This window comes from Emys orbicularis, chromosome 10 (assembly GCF_028017835.1).
Source record: "Emys orbicularis isolate rEmyOrb1 chromosome 10, rEmyOrb1.hap1, whole genome shotgun sequence".
Taxonomy (NCBI): domain Eukaryota; kingdom Metazoa; phylum Chordata; order Testudines; family Emydidae; genus Emys; species Emys orbicularis.
In genome coordinates this window covers 40,702,785-40,724,111 of record NC_088692.1, presented here as the reverse complement: position 1 = coordinate 40,724,111, position 21,327 = coordinate 40,702,785, and the positions used below count along the sequence as shown (strand labels likewise).

General features: G+C 49.8%; 1 protein-coding gene across 3 annotated transcripts in view; it reads right to left on the bottom strand.

The window, feature by feature from the left end:
• The window catches only part of MAPK8IP3 (mitogen-activated protein kinase 8 interacting protein 3), a 192,471-nt gene that overhangs the window by 99,861 nt on the left and 71,283 nt on the right, over positions 1–21,327 (bottom strand). For 2 of the 3 annotated variants that reach the window (XM_065411507.1, XM_065411506.1), the window contains exon 5: positions 7,590–7,731. In XM_065411507.1, coding sequence (XP_065267579.1) covers positions 7,590–7,731 — 142 coding nt within the window. Of the gene's footprint in view, positions 1–7,589; positions 7,735–21,327 lie in introns of all 3 variants that reach the window. The other variant, XM_065411505.1, reaches the window with a different exon arrangement.

Below are 21,327 nucleotides of genomic sequence, written 5' to 3'. Positions count from 1 at the left end.
AGCCAGTTCACCTTCTCATCAGACCCAAATGAGATCTCCCAAGTCTTCTTGGCAGGGTTTCTAACCGTTCACCCCCACTACCTCCCAATGCCACTTAAAGCATTTCCTGAAAGAGGATAGCAAAGTGAACTTCTAGAGCAACATATTACAATGTTTTCCAGTTGGGTGGAAAAGCTATTTGATATATACCCACCCCCCAATTTCCTTACTATAGTTATTGCCATCCCTATTTGCATATTCTCTTCTGTGCAGTTGCTAGGAAGCTTCTGCTTCTACTTAGTTTGTTAATTACTCTTTAAAACTAGGTACTACTTTAGGCCTCACAGTCTTGGAACTGTGATATTGTCTGCACCTCCGTTTTTTGGAAGTCTGTGTTCTACAGTCCTTCTTCCTAACAATTTCATGATGCAACAAAACAGTTCCAAGTGGGATGGGAATGAAGATAGTGAAAAAATGGCAATGTAACCCTTGGCAGCCATGCATTCTTAAAAAAAACAAAAAAAAACAACCATACCCGTTATTGACATACTACTTTAATTAGAAAGACATTGAAGTCTCCCTGTCCATGCTCATTCCTACAGTATCCTGCTGGATACTGCAGTAAGGAAACCAAGTGTCCTGTGCCACACCCATTTCCTGATTATTTACGGTGCAGACACTGAAATTGAATTTGTTTATTTTTTTACAATGTTGCTATCAAATTTTATCCACTTTTTTTGCTTGACCTTTTTGGATTGTGAGCCCAAACAGCACACCCACTTCTCCTGTATGGATGTTCAGATCATCATCCTGGTGCATTAAATGGTCATTTGTGAAGCTACTTACTGATTTGGGCATCAAATTTGAAATATGGACATTTTACTTAGGCTGCTATATTTGAACATTAGACTTCTCACAACTTTTTAAAATTCCTATTCTGGGTGCTTCCATTCTAATGTGCAAGGGCAAAGTATCAAATCAGAGGGTTTCGTGGACAACTCCAATGCATTGGGACTTACGTTACTTTGACAAACACCTGCCACTGCACTCCCAACGCTCGGAAGCAAAGGGGCTAAAAATGCACCATTATTCAGTGTAAAATGTAAATAAAACCACAGTCAAAAACACTAAACCACCAATGCCATGGGTGCTACTCCTATTCCAAAAGCATGCCCCATGCACTGCTGCTTATTTATATAATCCTCCACTCAAAACACACTCATGGGATAACCACCATGGTCTACCACACTCCATCGGTTATGCTTCTTAATTCATAGAATCATAGAATATCAGGGTTGGAAGGGACCTCAGGAGGTCATCCAGTCCAACCCCCTGCTCAAAGCAGGACCAATTCCCAACTAAATCATCCCAGACAGGGCTTTGTCAAGCCGGGCCTTAAAAACCTCCAAGGAAGGAGACTCCACCACCTCCCTAGGTAACGCATTCCAGTGCTTCACCACCCTCCTAGTGAAATAGTGTTTCCTAATAGCCAACCTAAACCTCCCCCACTGCAACTTGAGACCATTACTCCTAGTTCTGTCATCTGCTACCACTGAGAACAGTCTAGATCCATCCTCTTTGGAACCCCCTTTCAGGTAGTTGAAAGCAGCTATCAATTCCCCCCTCATTCTTCTCTTCTGCAGACTAAACAATCCCAGTTCCCTCAGCCTCTCCTTATAAGTCATGTGCTCCAGCCCCCTAATCATTTTTGTTGCCCTCCGCTGGACTCTTTCCAATTTTTCCACATCCTTCTTGTAGTGTGGGGCCCAAAACTGGACACAGTACTCCAGATGAGGCCTCACCAATGTCAAATAGAGGGAAATGATCACGTCCCTCGATCTGCTGGCAATGCCCCTACTTATACAGCCCAAAATGTCGTTAGCCTTCTTGGCAACAAGGGCACACTGTTGACTCATATCCAGCTTCTCGTCCACTGTAACCCCTAGGTCCTTTTCTGCAGAACTGCTTCCTAGCCATTCGGTCCCTAGTCTGTAACAGTGAATGGGATTCTTCCATCCTAAGTGCAGGACTCTGCACTTGTCCTTGTTGAACCTCATCAGGTTTCTTTTGGCCCAATCCTCTAATTTGTCTAGGTCCCTCTGTATCCTATCCCTACCCTCCAGCGAATCTACCACTTACGTATGGAATATTCTCTACAGCCAACCAGTCCATTTTGGGACCATCCACTCCAAAACCCTTGGATACAGCCAAGATATTCCTTTTAACCTTTCAGGAACTCTACTAGACACTGCTGAGATATTCCTTCTCCCCCTCTCTACCACCAAATCTCCCTCACTCACTAGCTATCCTACAGTTCAGGGGGTGATCTCCATAATCCTTCACATACAAAAGGATACTCTCCATAGCCACCACTTACCTAGATTCAGACCTGTGAGCCTCCTAAATTTCAAATGTGTAGCCGTGACCTCCAAAATGCATTGTAAAAGCCCAAAATTCATAGGAGTAATGTGTCACCATGAGCAGTCACAATTCTATGAATTTAACACTGAAAATACAATACATAAAAACAAACCCAAAAAGCATTAAGGACTAAATCTACAAAATATAAAATGTTAAATGTAAAAAAAAAAAAAGGCGAAACAAAACCTAATCTAGTTACAAAAAGCAAAAAAACAATAAATAAAATAATAATAATAAATAATGATGATAATAATAATGAAAATGTAAAAATATTTAATAATCAGACTCTTGAAGATGAAAAATCAGTTCAGAGAGTTAGGAGAAAAAAGACCAGGCAGGTAAGCTATCAGTGTGCATCTGATAGCAGTGGAACATCAGCTATGTTCCCAACACAGAGAGAACTTAGAGCACCACAAAAGAAAAGCATAATAAAGTCACCATAAAGTATTTGCAGCACTGCAATGCATTTCAACGGCCAAGCAAGAGCATTTATTAAATAACACTTAAAGCAGAAAGTACTGCCTAACGGAGAGCAATTAAGAGGTTTGCATGCGGGATACCTCCACCCCAAACAGTGAACCCATTACCCACTTAGTACCCTCCACTACCCAACACTTACTCATGCTATATCTTCCACAAGCTATGACTTATTCTGCTTTAGGATATCTACCTTAACAACCTATGCATCCAGGATTTCCCACAGCCTAACCCACCCCCCAGAGGCTACCTTCCTTAAACCCAGTGCCCCATACTGAGAAACAAGCAGGGAGAACTGGCAGTCCCTGGCACAGTCAAGGAACTATGATGTGATTGGAATAACAGAGACTTGGTGGGATAACTCACATGACTGGAGTACTGTCATGGATGGATATAAACTGTTCAGGAAGGACAGCCAGGGCAGAAAAGGTGGGGGAGTTGCATTGTATGTAAGAGAGGAGTATGACTGCTCAGAGCTCCGGTATGAAACTGCAGAGAAACCTGAGAGTCTCTGGATTAAGTTCAGAAGTGTGAGCAACAAGGGTGATGTCGTGGTGGGAGTCTGCTATAGACCACCAGACCAGGGGGATGAGGTGGACGAGGCTTTCTTCCAGCAACTAGCAGAAGTTACTAGATCGCAGGCCCTGGTTCTCATGGGAGACTTTAATCACCCTGATATCTGCTGGGAGAGCAATACAGCAGTGCACAGACAATCCAGGAAGTTTTTGGAAAGTGTAGGGGACAATTTCCTGGTGCAAGTGCTGGAGGAACCAACTAGGGGCAGAGCTCTTCTTGACCTGCTGCTCACAAACCAGGAAGAATTAGTAGGAGAATCAAAAGTGGATGGGAACCTGGGAGGCAGTGACCATGAGATGGTCGAGTTCAGGATCCTGACACAAGGAAGAAAGGAGAGCAGCAGAATATGGACCCTGGACTTCAGAAAAGCAGACTTTGACTCCCTCAGGGAACTGATGGGCAGGATCCCCTGGGAGAATAACATGAGGGGCAAAGGAGTCCAGGAGAGCTGGCTGTATTTTAAAGAATCTTTATTGAGGTTGCAGGGAAAAAACATCCCGATGTGTAGAAAGAATAGTAAATATGGCAGGCGACCAGCTTGGCTTAACAGTGAAATCCTTGCTGATCTTAAACGTAAAAAGGAGCTTACAAAAAGTGGAAGAATGGACAAATGACCAGGGAGGAGTATAAAAATATTGCTCAGGCCTGCAGGAGTGAAATCAGGAAGGCCAAATCACACTTGGAGTTGCAGCTAGCAAGAGATGTTAAGAGTAACAAGAAGGATTTCTTCAGGGATGTTAGCAACAAGAAGAAAGTCAAGGAAAGTGTGGGACCCTTACTGAATGAGAGAGGCAACCTAGTGACAGAGGATGTGGAAAAAGCTAATGTACTTAATGCTTTTTTTGCCTCTGTCTTCAGAAACAAGGTCAGCTCCCAGACTGCTGCACTGGGCAGCACAGTATGGGGAGGACGTAACCAGCCCTCTGTGGAGAAAAAAGTGGTTCGGGACTATTTAGAAAAACTGGACGAGCACAAGTCCATGGGACCAGATGCGCTGCATCCGAGGGTGCTAAAGGAATTGGTGGATGTGATTGCAGAGCCATTGGCCATTATCTTTGAAAACTCATGGCAATCAGGGAAGGTCCCGGACGACTAGAAAAAGGCTAATGTAGTCCCCATCTTTAAAAAAGGGAAAAAGGAGGATCCGGGGAACTACAGGCCACTCAGCCTCACCTCAGTCCCTGGAAAAATCATGGAGAAGGTCCTCAAGGAATCAATTCTGAAGCACTTAGAGGAGAGGAAAGTGATCGGGAACAGTCAGCATGGATTCACCAAGGGCAAGTCATGCCTGACTAACCTAATTGCCTTCTATGAGAAGATAACTGGGTCTGTGGATGAGGGGAAAGCAGTGGATGTGTTATTCCTTGACTTTAGCAAAGCTTTTGATACGGTCTCCCACAGTATTCTTGCCAGCAAGTTAAAGATGTATGGGCTGGATTAATGGACTATAAGGTGGATAGAAAGCTGGCTAGATCGTCGGGCTCAATGGGTAGTGATCAATGGCTCCCTGTCTAGTTGGCAGGATAACTCACTAGCAGTGCCCCAAGCGGAGTGCCCCAAGGGTCGGTCCTGGGGCCGGTTTTGTTCAGTATCTTCATTAATGATCTGGAGGATGGCGTGGACTGCACTCTCAGGAAATTTGACGATGACACTAAACTGGGAGGAGTGGTAGATACGCTGGAGGGTAGGGATAGGATACAGAGGGACCTAGACAAATTAGAGGATTGGACCAAAAGAAACCTGATGAGGTTCAACAAGGACAAGTGCAGAGTCCTGCACTTAGGACGGAAGAATCCCATTCACTGTTACAGATTAGGGACCGAATGGCTAGGAAGCAGTTCTGCAGAAAAGGACCTAGGGGTTACAGTGGACGAGAAGCTGGATATGAGTCAACAGTGTGCCCTTGTTGCCAAGAAGGCTAACGACATTTTGGGCTGTATAAGTAGGGGCATTGCCAGCAGATCGAGGGACGTGATCATTCCCCTCTATTCGACATTGGTGAGGCCTCATCTGGAGTACTGTGTCCAGTTTTGGGACCCACACTACAAGAAGGATGTGGAAAAATTGGAAAGAGTCCAGCGGAGGGCAACAAAAATGATTAGGGCGCTGGAGCACATGACTTATGAGGAGAGGCTGAGGGAACTGGGATTGTTTAATCTGCAGAAGAGAAGAATGAGGGGGGATTTGATAGCTGCTTTCAACTACCTGAAAGGGGGTTCCAAAGAGGATGGATCTAGACTGTTCTCAGTGGTAGCAGATGACAGAACAAGGAGCAATGGTCTCAAGTTGCAATGGGGGAGGTTTAGGTTGGATATTAGGAAAATCTTTTTCACTAGGAGGGTGGTGAAGCACTGGAATGGGTTACCTAGTGAGGTGGTGGAATCTTCTTCCTTAGAGGTTTTTAAGGTCAGGCTTGACAAAGTCCTGGCTGGGATGATTTAGTTGGGAATTGGTCCTGCTTTGAGCAGGGGGTTGGACTGGATGACCTCCTGAGGTCCCTTCCAACCCTGATATTCTATTATTCTATGATTCTAAGCACTGAACATTTATCTGTGTTACCTGATGGATACACTCATAGCTGAGCACTGTCAGCAAGGCACAATATTTTCTTTCCATTATAAATTGATTTCTTTGCCTGATACAAGATTAACAAATTACAAAAACATACAGTTAGTAACCTCCACTGCCTGAACTCAGAATTCAAGGTTTCTATAGTTTTATTTGAATTTCTGCTGAATTTTCCTGAAATGCAGAGAGTGAGTTATTGATAAACTGCAGACAGCTATGGGTAAGAAGCTTTTAGTCTCTGTGCTACAGAGTACAGGTTAAAACAGCAGCCTCATCAAGTCTATTAAAATGGATGCAACTCCATCTTTCTCCCTACTCTCCCCTGCAAAAGATACACACAATTGATTGAATGGAAGTGTTAGGGAATGCATTGTCATGGGGATAAACAGTGCATGCAAGCGTTGGCTGGACTGTGTCTCCTAGCAGAGGTGCAGCACAGGCAGAATGCAAATCAGTTTATACAAAAATGTTTGTGCCATTTCTACATCCCTCCAACCTTGATCATACCAGTGCATTGTGGGACTCTTATCCCAGTTCCCAGCACAGCTCTCTAGTACAGGTGCTTTTTGGAAATTTGCAAATTATCATGAGATCTGAATGGTATTCTGGGCATTTTGGCCAAGTCCTATGGTTTCCAGGGTCAGTGTTCCATAACACTTTTATATAATGTTCGGGGTGATGCTAGGGATACAGTTGCTGGGGCTCATTGCACAAATCAGTTATTGAAAGGAGGAGCACAGCATTGTAGAATGGCGGTGGGAGGGCCAGCAGCACTAGTACAGCTGCAGTGCTGTGACTTCTTGTTCACGCACGCAGATCACTAGTGTAGACTGTGAAGGTGACATAAAGGCTTGCTCCACAGTGGCACAATGCAACCAGCTATGCCAATCACTCTATAGCAGCTGAGTGACTTGTATAAGGACACAAAGCATTTTAGATGCACTGTAGGCATTAGATGTTGCTACCATCAGTGGTGGTGGCAGCACCTTTTTTGTCTAGTGTACATGAACCCAAAGACAGGAAGATTAAAACAAAATCAACTAGAAAGGGCAGATTATGGCACAGCAGCACAGTGCCCAGCCCCACGTGAGACAGAGAGACACAGTTCCAATGACGAGGCAGAAGACTGGTTCCATCATTTCTGCCACCAAATGATTCATAAACAGCATTGGATCTGGGCAAGAGGGGTGCTTAACTTCACACACACACACACACACACACACACACACACACACACGCACACACGCACACACGCACACACGCACACTTCCCTCAACCAAGGTCAAGCTCCATCAGCAGAAAACACTAACTAGCAGGAATTAGAACTGACAAAAATCAGAAAGTGACAAAAAACATGAGTTGTGTCAAAACCAGTCCTCCACCCTATGTCAAATTTATCTGCATCTGAAGGTCTACCATCCTACCCAGGGTTCTGTTATAAGAAAGGATCAGATGTACAAAAGGGAGAGGCTGCAAAGGGTTATGGACACATGGTGGTCTCTGTCTTTATGAAGATGTGGGATGCTATTGACAGTGGGAAACCCTTGTTCCATGACAATCTATAAAACCTTGTAGCTGGAGTTGGACTGCAGCTGGCCGAGGTCACTCAAGTGCCAGTGGTCCACTGTGGGGATGATCTTGGCCCCTATCTGCCCACGTACCATTCCATCGGCAAGGGGGAAGACATTCAGAGAGTTAGGACGCTCCTTCCTGCTAAAGAGAGAGAAAAAGGAAGAGAGAGGAAACAATCTGTTAGCAAAACCACAGGATCCTTATGGTAAAGAAAGTTCACAACCAACACAGTGACTCATGTTTCACATGACACAAGGACTGAATCCCATTCCCACCCCTGAAGTGCTGAGTTAACTCCCAACTCCCACAGCCTGAATGAGTAAGCAACTGATTCTGTGATTCAAAATTGGGTTGTCTATTGCTAGGCTACACAGATGACCCTTATCATAGAATCATAGAATATTAGGGTTGGAAGAGACCTCAGGAGGTCATCTAGTCCAATCCCTTGCTCAAAGCAGGACCAACACAAACTAAATCATCCCAGCCAGGGCTTTGTCAAGCCGGGCCTTAAAAACCTCTAAGGATAGAGATTCCACCACCTCCCTAGATAACCTATTCCAGTGCTTCACCACCCTCCTAGTGAAATAGTGTTTCCTAATATGCAACCTAGACCTCCCCCACTGCAACTTGAGACCATTGCTTCTTGTTCTGTCATCTGCCACCACTGAGGACAACCTAGCTCCATCCTCTTTGGAACCCCCCCTTCAGGTAGTTGAAGGCTGATATCAAATCCCCCCTCACTCAGCCTCTCCTCGTAAGTCATGTGCCCCAGCCCCCTAATCGTTTTCGTTGCCCTCCGCTGGACTCTCTCCAATTTGTCCACATCCATTCTGTAGTGGGGGACCAAAACTGGACGCAATACTCCAGATGTGGCCTCACCAGTGTCGAACAGAGGGGAATAATCACTTCCCTCAATCTGCTGGCAATGCTCCTACTAATACAGTCCAATATGCTGTTGGCCTTCTTGGCAACGAGAGCACACTGCTGTCTCATATCCAGCTTCTCGTCCACTGTAACCCCTAGATCCTTTTCTGCAGAACTGCTGCTTAGCCAGTCGGTCCCCAGCCTGTAGCGGCGCATGGGATTCTTTCTTCCTAAGTGCAGGACTCTGCACTTGTCCTTGTTGAACCTCATCAGATTTCTTTTGGCCCAATCCTCCAATTTATCTACGTCACTCTAGACCAGGGGTCTCAAACTCAAATGACCACGAGGGCCACATGAGGACTAGTACATTGGCCCGAGGGCCGCATTTACTGACCCCTCCCCCCCGCCGCCCTCGGCCCCGCCCCCACTCCACCCCTTCCATGAGGCCCCGCCCCTGCCCCACCTCTTCCCACCCCTTCCCTGCCCCCATTCCAACCCCTTCCCTGAAATCCCCACCCCAACTCCGCCCCCTCCCTGCCCCCAGGGGATGCAGGAGGGGTGAGGGGTGCGGCAGGGGGTCAGGGTGTAGGGTGCGGCAGGGAGCTCAGGGCAGGGGGTTGGGGTGCAGGAGGGGTGCGGGGGGTTCAGGGCAGGGGGTCAGGTTGCAGGGTGCGGCAGGGGGCTCAGGGCAGGGGGTTGGGGTGCAGGAGGGGTGTGGGGTGCGGCAGGGGTTCAGGGCAGGGGGTCAGGGTGCAGGGTGCAGCAGGGGTGCGGGGTGCAGCGGAGGGTTCAGGGCAGGGGGTCAGGTGCAGGGTGCAGCAGGGGTGCGGGGTGCAGCAGGGGTTCAGGGCAGGGGGTCGGGGTGCAGCAGGGGGCTGAACGCAGGGGGTCAGGGTGCGGCAGGGGGCTCAGGGCAGGGGGTTGGGGTGCAGGAGGGGTGCGGGGTGCGGCAGGGGTTCAGGGCAGGGGGTTGGGGTGCAGCAGGGGGCTCAGGGCAGGGGGTCGGGGTGCAGCAGGGGGTCAGGGTGCGGGGTGCAGCGGGGGCTCAGGGCAGGGGGTCTGGATGCAGGAGGGGTGCAGCAGGGGGCTCAGGGCAGTGGATTGGGGTGCAGGAGGGGTGCAGGGTGCAGCAGGAGTGCGAGGTGCAGTGGGGGGTTCAGGGCAGGGGGTCAGGGTGCAGGGTGCAGCAGGGGTGCGGGGTGCAGCGGGGGGTTCAGGGCAGGGGGTTGGGGTGCAGGAGGGGTGCGGGGTGCAGCAGGGGCTCAGGGTAGGGGGTTGGGGTACAGCAGGGGGTCAGGGTGCAGGGTGCGGCAGGGGGCTCAGGGCAGGGGGTCGGGGTGCAGGGTGCAGCAGGGGGCTGAGCGCAGGGGGTCGGGGTACAGCAGGGGGTCAGGGTGCAGGGTGCGGCAGGGGGCTCAGGGCAGGGGGTTGGGGTGCAGGAGGGGTGCGGGGTGCGGCAGGGGTTCAGGGCAGGGGGTTGGGGTGCAGGGTGCAGCAGGGGGCTCAGGGCAGGGGGTCGGGGTGCAGCAGGGGGTCAGGGTACGGGGTGCAGCGGTGGCTCAGGGCAGGGGGTCTGGGTGCAGGAGGGGTGCAGCAGGGGGCTCAGGGCAGTGGGTTGGGGTGCAGGAGGGGTGAAGTGTGCAGCAGGGGGTCGGGGTGCAGGAGGGGTGCGGGGTGTGGCAGAGGGCTCAGGGCAGGGGGTTCGGCTGCAGGAAGGGTTCAGGGGGCGGGCTCCGGCCTGATGCACACCGGGGGCAGGGCAGGCTCCCTGCCTGCCTGCCTGCCCTGCCCCCGCGCCGCTCCGCTCCGGGAAGCCTACAGAACCTGGGGAAGGAGGGGCGCAGGGGTGTGTGTGGCTGTTGCTTCAGGCACCGCTCCCAGCAGCTCCCATTGGCCGGGAACCGCAGCCCCAGGTTCCAGCGGTTTCCGGGAGCGGCGCGGGGGCAGGGCTGGCAGGCAGGCAGGGAGCCTGCCCTGCCCCTGGTGCGCGTCGGGCCGGAGCTGTTCTAGGTAAACGCTGGGGGAGGGCGGGGGGGGGGCGCGAGGAGCTCGCGGGCCGCAGAAAATAACCCCGCAGGCTGCGTGTTTGAGACCCCTGCTCTAGACCCTATCCCTACCCTCCAGAGTATCTACCTCTCCCCCCAGCTTAGTGTCATCTGCGAACTTGCTGAGGATGCAATTAATCCTATAATCCAGATCATTAATCTTATCTCTTCATTAAAAGGCACTGTCAAAGTTGGGTTGCCACACAAAAATTGTTGACCTACCAGGCCAACGATCCAATTATAAATCACCCCTCTCAGGAGTGTTTCCTAGCATCAGATTGAGCCCTCCTGTGGAGAACCCATAAGAAGGGGTGAAGGGCCGGAGACTTCATAGGCTGACTTACTTACCCCTTCTGTGGTTGGAAAAGTTGGGGTTTATAGAAGGGGCTGAGGGCACAGCCACCCAATTTAAGCAGCATTTCCCCTTGGGAACCAGAAGGCGCAGTAGGGAGATATGTCACAAAGAATATAGTCCCCTGCTTCCTCCTCCTGCCCCAAATATAGTGGAGCCTTGACCCCACTGAGCTCTGACAGAGTGGCCTTCATGGGGTCCCAGGAACAAGCAACAGTAGAGGTGGCCCTCCCACTTCACCTTTTGTCTTTCTCATCTCAGATCTGAGTCTGCTCCAATTACAATCCAGCCTCAGATATTTTACTATATATAATCAAAATGTATGATTTCAGGTGTTAAAACAGGAAAGCGGCAACTACATGCAGTTGTCACCAATCCATGAAACGTACGAGTGTGTCATCACCCCTACTGGTATATACATTAAACTGGTTAATGTACATGACAGTTCTTTCTATTGGTACGTGAGAGAGCCAGTCAAACTGCTGCTTTAGCACATCAGGCAGAGGCTTGTGTTTTCAAGAGCAGAAGATTCAGAGGTTGAATCCAAAAACCAAATGAGCCCAGTATGTTGAGGTGATCAGAGTGTCTGTGTTTACTGTCCTAGACTGTTCTGAGGGGCTTCTGCATTCTCCCAAACCTATAAACCTGCCTTACCACACACTGGCAAAACATTGACACTGTCTGAGTGGGACATATACAGTAGAATCCTGTTTATCTGAGCCTCCATTATCCGGCTCTCCGTATTAACTGAAATGGGACTGACAGCTCAAGCCCTGGGCAGCGGGGTTTGGGCTGTCAGCCCCCTATCTCCTGAAGTCTGAGACCTGCCATCTGGGGGTGAAGCCCATTCTCTGGATTATCTAGATTTTTGGTGATCTGATCTGGCCCTGGTCCCAATAATTTCGCATATATGGGGTTTCACTATAATGTGTTTCATTCTCAGTACCTCCCAGAATGCACCTCAACTCACTACCTTGGAGTATAGCCTGGAAAATGGAATTCTGTGATCTGAATGTATCTGATCAGCTAAATAACCATTTCATTATTATTTTTAAATTTTAGAACTTTATTGGGAGAGCCTCCTGATTTCCAAGTCGAAGTAATTTAGATCCTCATTGAGTAGATGCACCTTTAAACTTCCCTGGGGACTAGGCTGGTGGAAAATCAGACCCAGGATTGGGGAGGTGCTACAAACTCCTTTGTAGTTCACTTTTCCTCCCCAGCTGGGAATCTGGGCCTCTGTTCTTTTGTTTAGCATAGTCTACTGTGAAGTACTGGGCACGCTTACAATGCTATCTATGCCCTGGTCTACACTACGAGTTTAGGTCAAATTTAGCAGCGTTAGATCGATTTAACCCTGCACCCGTCCACACGACGAAGCTGCTATTTTCGACTTAAAGAGCTGTTAAAATTGATTTCTGTACTCCCCCCCATGAGGAGATTAGCACTGAAATCGACATTGCCGGGTCGAATTTGGGGTAGTGTGGATGCAATTCGACGGTATTAGCCTCCGGGAGCTATCCCAGAGTGCTCCATTGTGACCGCTCTGGACAGCGCTCTCAACTCAGATGCACTGGCCAGGTAGACAGGAAAAGGCCCACGAACTTTTGAATCTCATTTCCTGTTTGGCCAGCATGGCGATCTGCAGGTGAGTGCAGATCTCATCAGCAGAGGTGACCATGATGGAGTCCCAGAATCGCAAAAAAGCCCCAGCATGGACCGAACGGGAGGTACGGGATCTGATTGCTGTATGGGGAGACGAATCCGTGCTATCAGAACTAAGTTCAAAAAGACGAAATGCCCAAACATTTGAAAAAAATCTCAAAGGGCATGAAGGACAGAGGCTATAACAGGGACCCGCAGCAGTGCCGTGTGAAACTTAAGGAGCTGAGGCAAGCCTACCAAAAAAACAGAGAGGCAAACAGCTGCTCCGGGTCAGAGCCCCAGACATGCCGCTTCTATGATGAGCTGCATGCCACTCTAGGTGGTGCAGCCACCACTACCCCACCCCTGTGCTTTGACTCCGTCAATGGAGTAGCACGCAACAGGGATGCGGGTTTTGGGGACGAGGAAGATGATGATGAGGAGGTTGAAGATAGCTCACAGCAAGGAAGCGGAGAAACCGTTTTCCCCGACAGCCAGGAACTGTTTCTCACCCTGGACCTGGAGTCAGTACCCCCTGAACCCACCCAAGCCTGCCTCCCGGACCCGCCAGGCGGAGAAGGGACCTCTGGTGAGTGTACCTCTGTAAATATTATAATGGTTTAAAAGCAAGCATGTTCAATGATTAATTTGCCCTGGCATTCGTGGCCAATACAGCTACTGGAAAAGTCTGCTAACGTGTCTGGGAATGGAGCGGAAATCCTCCAGGGACATCTCCATAAAGCTCTCCTGGATGTACTCCCAAAGCCTTTGCAAAAGGTTTCTGGGGAGGACAGCCTTATTCCGTCCTCCATGGTAGGACACTTTACCACGCCAGGCCAGTAGCACGTAGTCTGGAATCATTGCATAACAAAGCATGGCAGCGTATAGTCCCGGTGTTTGCTGGCATTCAAACAACATCCATTCTTTATCTCTCTGTGTTATCCTCAGGAGAGTGATATCATTCCTGGTCACCTGGTTGAAATAGGGTGATTTTATTAAGGGGACATTCAGAGGTGCCTGTTCCTGCTGGGCTGTTTGCCTGTGGCTGAACAGAAATGTTCCCCTCTGTTAGCCACGTGGTGAGGGGAGGGGTGAAGCGATCATCCCAGAGAATTGTGTGTATGTGTGGGGGGGTTAGTTGGGTTTGTGCTGCACGTTAACCTGAAAACCGCAGCCCCTCCTCCTTTTAAATGGCCAACCCATTTTAAATGGCCAACCCAACGGCTGCTTGGTATGGGAAATGAGGGTGCTGCTCTTTGAAACCATTCTCACATGTTATGAAGGTTAAAGAAGCCAAAAGACTGTGTCTTACCATGGCTGCCTGCAAGCCAAATTCTGTTGCCCGGCCCTGCATGAAAGATCTCTCACACCAAACCGGCATACCCTCAATAAGAGGCAAAATGCGACCTTGTACCGAAAGCACATGTGCTATGTAATGTTAACAGCAAGGTTTACCGTGAAAGAGTCTACCCATTGTTCTCTAAAATGTGTCTTTAACTACCACTCTCCCTTTTTTTTTCCTCCACCAGCTGCAAATGTTTCAACGCTCACACTATCTTCTCCTTCCCAGAGGCTAGCGAAGATTAGAAGGCAAAAAAACCGCACTCGCAATGAAATGTTCTCTGAGCTCATGCAGTCCTCCCACACTGAAAGGGCCCAGCAGAATGCGTGGAGGCAGACAATGTGAGAGTCCAGGAAAGCACAATATGAACGCGAGGACAGGTGGTGGGCTGAAGATAATAAGTGGCGTCAGCTTGGTGACAGAAGGCAAGAGGCCATGCTGAGGATACTGGAGGAACAAACTGATACGCTCCGGCGTATGGTTGAGGTTCAGGAAAGGCAGCTTGAGCACAGACCGCCGCTACAGCCCCTGTGTAATCAACCGCCCTCCTCCCCAAGTTCCATAGCCTCCTCACCCAGACGCCCAAGAACGCGGTGGGGGGGCCTCTGGGCACCCAACCACTCCACCCCAGAGGACTGCCCAAGCAACAGAAAGCTAACATTCAACAAGTTTTAAAGTGCAGTGTGGCCTTGACCTTCCCTCCTCCCCCACCCCACCCGGTGCTTCCCTTCTCCCCCACCCCTCCCGGGCTACCTTGGCAGTTATCCCCCTATTTGTGTGATGCATTAATAAAGAATGCATGAATGTGAAGCAACAATGACTTTATTGCCTCTGCAAGCGGTGATCGAAGGGGGGAGGGGAGGGTGGTTAGCTTACAGGGAAGTAGAGTGAACCAAGGGGGGGGGGGGGGCTCATCAAGGAGAAACAAACAGAACTTTCACACCGTAGCCTGGCCAGTCATGAAACTGGTTTTCAAAGCTTCTCTGATGCGCACCGCGCCCTCCTGTACTGTGTTAACCGCCCTGGTGTCTGGCTGAGCGTAATCAGCGGCCAGGCGATTTGCCTCAACCTTCCACCCCTCTATAAACGTCTCCCCCTTACTCTCACAGATATTGTGGAGCGCACAGCAAGCAGTAATAACAGTGGGAATATTGGTTTCGCTGAGGTCTATCCGAGTCAGTAAACTGCGCCAGCGAACTTTTAAATGTCCAAATGCACATTCTACCACCATTCTGCACTTGCTCAGCCTATAGCTGAACAGCTCCTGACTACTGTCCAGGCTGCCTGTGTATGGCTTTATGAGCCATGGGAGCAAGGGGTAGGCTGGGTCCCCAAGGATAACTATAGGCATTTCAACATCCCCAATGGTTATTTTCTGGTCTGGGAAGAAAGTTCCTTGCTGCAGCTTTTGAAACAGACCAGAGTTCCTGAAGATGCGAGCGTCATGTACTTTTCCCGGCCATCCCACGTTGATGTTGGTGAAACGTCCCTTGTGATCCACCAGTGCTTGAAGCACCATTGAAAAGTACCCCTTTCGGTTTATGTACTCGCTGACTTGGTGCTTCGGTGCCAAGATAGGGATATGGGTTCCGTCTATCGCTCTCATCTTGGTATTCTTGCACTACAGGGCAGGGGAAAGCAAGTCACAAAGTCACAAAGTTCCATGAAAGTGCCCTTACGTATGCGAAAGTTCCACAGCCACTGGGAATCGTCCCAGACATGCAACACGATGCGGTCCCACCAGTCTGTGCTTGTTTCCCGGGCCCAGAATCGGCGTTCCACGGCATGAACTTGCCCCATTAACACCATGATGTCCACATTGCCGGGGCCCGTACTTTGAGAGAAGTCTGTGTCCATGTCCTCATCACTCTCGTCCCCGCACTGCCATCGCCTCCTCACCTGGTTTTGCTTTTGCAGGTTCTGGTTCTGCATATACTGCAGGATAATGCGCGTGATGTTTACAGTGCTCATAATTGCGGCGGTGATCTGAGCGGGCTCCATGCTTGCCGTGCTATGGCGTCTGTGCTGAAAAAAGGCGCAAAACGATTGTCTGCTGTTGCTCTGACGGAGGGAGGGGCAACTGACGACATGGCTTACAGGGTTGTCACACAGAATGGCCCCCTCAAGGATTGAACTCAAAACCCTGGGTTTAGCAGGCCAATGCTCAAACCACTGAGCTATCCCTCCCCCCACTATTCATGGAGGGGGGGGGGAACAAATGAATACAAATGAATACAAAACAAATCTGGTCTCTTTATTGTTTTGATCCACTCCATCTCTCTTATACATCTTAGGCTGGCAGCAGACGGTGCAGTACAACTGCTGGCCATCGTCGTCTCCTGGCTGCTTGCCAGAAGACGATGCAGTACGATTGCTGGCCATCGTCGTCTCCCATTTATGTCCAGGCACCTCCGACCGACCTCACTGAGGCCGGCCAGGAGGAACGAGGAGACAGCAGCAGATGGTACAATAGGGCTGCTAACCGTCTTTGCTAACTTGCAAAGGCAAGGAGCTGCTGCTGTGTAGCACTGCAGTACCGCATCTGCCAGCAGCACCCAGGAGACGTACGGTGACAGTGAGCTGAGCGGGCTCCATGCTTGCCGTGGTATGTCGTCTGCACGGGTAACCCAGGAAAAAAGGCGAGAAACGATTTATTGCTGTTGCTTTCACAGAGGGGTGGGAGGGGCTGACAACATTTACCCAGAACCACCCGCGACAATGTTTTTGCCCCATCAGCCATTGGGAGCTCAACCCAGAATTCCAATGGGCGGCGGAGACTGTGGGAACTGTGGGATAGCTACCCACAGTGCAATGCTCCAAAAGTCGACGCTAGCCACGGTACTGTGGACACACTCCACCGACTTAATGGTCTTAGGTGGGGACACACACAATCGACTGTATAAAATCGATTTCTAAAAAATCGACTTCTATAAATTCGACCTAATTTCGTAGTGTAGACATACCCTATGTAATAAGCTGTGGCTTCCAAACAGAAATCTCAAGAGACTGCGTAATGGAGAGTGATGTAACGGCTTTATCAGCATGTGTTTGGGAAGGCTGCATTGCTCATGAGTGGCAAAGCTGGTAGTAAGTTATGCAAGCCATCCTAAAGGAGTGCAGATAAAATCTCTTCTATTGCACTGTCAGGTTTCTAGTGCTACCACCTATTTTGCAGAAAAAAAATATTTTAGAGCCTTATTGGCAGTGTTCCCTCTAATTTTTTATGTCCCTGTGCAGAATAAATTTTGTTACATAACAAAATTCATGTGGTGGGGGTGGGGCCGGGGATGAGAGGCTCAGGGCTGGGGCAGAGGATTGGGTTCAGGGGTTGAGGGCTTCGGCTAGGGTGAAGGCTCTGGAGTGGGGCCGGGGATGAGGGGTTCGGGGTGTGGGAGGCGGCTCAGGGCTGGGGCAGAGGGTTGGGGTGCAGGGGGGTACAGGCTCTGGGGTGGGGCCAGGGATGAGGGGTTTGGAGTACATGCTGCCCCGGGGCTGCAGTGGGGAGAGAGGACTCCCCCCAACCCTCTCTCCCCACAGCAGCTTGGGGCCGGGGGAAAGGCGCCTCTCCCCGGGCTCGGCAGCTCCAGCAGGGCTGGGCTGGGCCAAGGGAGGGGCTCCTTTCCCGGAGCTCCGGTGGGCCTCGGCTGGGGCAGGGGAGGGGCTCCTCTCCCCCAGCCGCAGCAAGTCCAGGGCAGGTCCTCGCTGGGGGCCTGGCTGGGATGATTCAGTTGGGGATTGGTCCTGCTTTGAGCAGGGGGTTGGACTAGTTGACCTCCTGAGTTCCCTTCCAACCCTGGTATTCTATGATTCTATGATTTTATGATATAGCAAGGGTTGCAGGTGGAAGAGGTTGCACCAGAACAAAGCATCCACAAGCTCTCTTTCGCCAGGGACACATGGCTGCAGATGACCAGAGCAACCCAAAGACCAGGGAACAGAGAATGGCCAGAGGATACACTGATTTAGCAAATGCTCTTATCAGCCTCCATTAGCATGACTCCTATGGAGCTCCAGATGCAAATTGCAGAATGAGCCCAGAAGGGGAGGCCAGTGTTGATATTGCCATCTGCCCTCCCTTGGGATCCATGTCCCTCCCCAGGGCTAGGGCCTAGTGGGCACAGGTGTGTGTGATTTACCCTTCTACATGCCAGAATTGATGATTCTGGACCCTCAAGTGTCTTTTTAAAAACACCACCAGCTGTGGTCAACCCATTACCAGAATTATTTGTCTAAGGGGCAGGATGAGGAGACAAACTGATCAACAAATTGGTATTAAGACTTAACAGAAAAAAAACAACAAGCATACAGGCTTGTTGGAGTTAATACATTAAAAGCAGGGCAGGAATAAAGGGTCAGTCTTTTCCTATCAAATACAGACATGCTTCCTTTCTCAGGCAGGCTCCATGCTGATTCTGTGGAACACTGCTCCTATACATGGAGAACATTTCACCAGGGACACAGCCAAGAGACCATTATAACTGCTCCACTTGTGACCTGCATGAAGTGATTGTAATGGAACCTGAGGCCCCTGAGACATGAGCAAATGCACTAACACAGGAGCTGACGCAATAGGTTAAGGAGTTAGCAGGCAGCCTGGAAAGAGAGATTTAATTTCCTTGTGGAGAAAAAAAAAGAAAACACCCAGTAGCTCCATTCTCAGCATTGCTCATATGAAAGCCAGAACATGCTGTGCTGATTTGTCAGTCCATTGTGCTGCCATGACAGCTTCTGATAAGGCAGGGAAACTGTGCTGGTTGGTAGCTGCTGCTCGTTGTGTCCCATCTGGGATTGGCAGAGGGCTGGGAGGGCATTTCCCAAGTAGCCTAGCAAAGAATTTTGGGATGCTGCTTTTTTCCAAACAACCTGCATTATAATCTGGGCCTGTGGCTCCCATTATTCACAAATGGACATTTCACAACAGATGGAAGAATCCTCTGATACAGACAGCACATAAATGATATCAGATTCATAGGTACATTGATTTGGTTTTGTTTTAGAACTGTTACCCAAAAGGAGTCATTCTAAAATGTCTGCTACTTTCTAATGTTAGCAGACACTATAGTTCTGGAGACAATTTTCCAATATTGTACAGTTAAAGATGAGTTGTTGCCTATCTATACAGTATCTTTTGCATACTCACCACATTAGTGATGGCCATAGTCATGTGATAAACTACATTCATCACACACCTCTGGCTGCCTCACCTGCATTCTGCCCACTAATCACAGAATCATAGAATATCAGGGTTGGAAGGGGCCTCAGGACGTCATCTAGTCCAACCCCCTGCTCAAAGCAGGACCAATTCCCAACTATCCCAACTTGGCACACAAGCCAGGACATTATACTCCCAGCAGTCAGACAGCTGTTACTCAACCCCAATCTCCAAAGTGACAGTTTAAAAAAAATGCTGTAATAGGATTTACCTTTTCCTCCATGACTGGCGATGACTGCAGTGACAAACATAGCAGCCAAAACAGAGTGGCAACCGCACAAGAAGCGAGACAAGAAAACAACCATTAGAGAGCAAAAAGTCATGCAAGAACATGTATGTGTATGTGCTCACACAAATACACACCTGAGCAGTGATGGAGACACTTACAGCCTCATAAACATGTAGCCATACAACAGACACATTACATACAATCATTCATAATCACACAATGTGGAAACACATACTCTCTCTCCGTATGTCTCTTGTGCATACATGTACACACCATTCTGTGCTTATACAAACTTCAGTCATAGTGACAAGCAAACATACCAAGTGTATGTATGGGCTCACACAAATATGCCCCAATCTAGCATATCACACATAACGCACCTGTGACACTGCACCCCATATTCTTCACAGTGATATTATTATGATTATGACATAATTATGATGTATGTTATGCAAGATAAGTCAGGTGAAGTGTCACTGGAAAAGTTACGATTTGCTTAATATGATTATCCTATTTGTATGCATGTAGCATTTTTATGTCTCAAGTTATGAATATTGACTATGTATCTGTATTTCAAATGTAGTTACACCTGGGTAATACCCACTAGACAAGATGCATTCAGTCTAGATAGTGGGTGGGGAAGGGCCTATTCAGGGCAAGGGGCCATTAGGAAAAAATAATAGGCCTTAGGAGAAGCTTATCTCCCACTTGGTGAGCCTTCGTGTGAACGGTACAGACAGGCTCCAAGTAATGGCTGCTATGACTCTATGAGGACATGTGATGAGACCACACGTCTCTGGACTCCATCTTGGGATGTCAGTCACAGACTGGTCTGGGACCCAAGCTTTGGGAACAAAGGGTTTCTGCCATATGCAAAAGCTATATAAGGCAGGGAGTGACATCATCTGGGGTTCTTCACTCCACAGACAAGAAGGCTCCTGGAAACACCTGAGGAACAAAGACTGAACTGGGGGAAGTGCTGGACCCAGTCATGCACACCTGGGGAGCTGGGAGTTGCATTAACTTGCTCCTGGGGGAATTATGCACCACTGCGCGTGCACAGAATTCATGTCCCCTGCAGATTTTTTTGCTTCCCTGCAGAAAAATGACTTTCTGACAGGGAAGCAAAGGGAAGCTGCAAAAGCAATCATGCACCACTCCCCAGCTGCGCAGGTACATTGTTTCAGGCACCTGGAGCAGCCGGCAGAGAGGTAAATCATTTCAGTGCTGGGGACACCCCAGCAAGTGGCTCCTACTCTGAGCTGGGATCAGCTACTAATCCTGGCTGGGCTGGAGGCAGGAGAGGATGGGACTTCCTCTTCCCCTGCAAGGAGTGCCTGGGGCGGTGTCAAACCCAGCTCCAGATACCTCCCCCAGCTGCAAGAAGCTCAGCATCGTCCCCTGCTTCCTGCCCCCATCGCTCCTCATTTGCGGGGGAGATGTCCCCGTATGGGGAGCTGCTCTCCCATCCACCCAACCCCTGTGCATCTGGATCTCCTATATCCAGACACCCCCATCAAGCCTCACCCCGTACACCCAGAACCCCCTAGCCCTCCATACCCGAACCCCACCCCACTGAACCTCAACCCCTGCATCTGGAGCCCCCTGCACCCAGACTCCCTGCCTCTAGACCCCCACCCCTGCACCCAGAACACCCCATATTGAGCTCCCTGCACTCAACCCCCCACCCTGATGTGTCCCACCCTGAGCCCCCACATCCAGACCCCCATCCCACTGACTCCCAACTAGCTGCACCCAGACCCCCACCCCATCAAGCCCCACTCCTCCTGCACCCAGCCCCCTCTGCTGAGACCCCCACACCCACACCGCTGAGCCCCAACCACCTTCACCTGGAAGCTCCTGCAGAATCCCATTGCCCTTGCACCTGGAACCACCTCCCCAATAAGCCTTTGTGCATCCAGATCCCCACACACACCTAGACCCCCCACCCCCCCACTGAGCTGCCTGCACCCAGATTGCCCCACACAGAATCCTCTCACCTCACACCTGGATCCCCCCTCACTGAGCCCCTCAACCTTGCCTGGT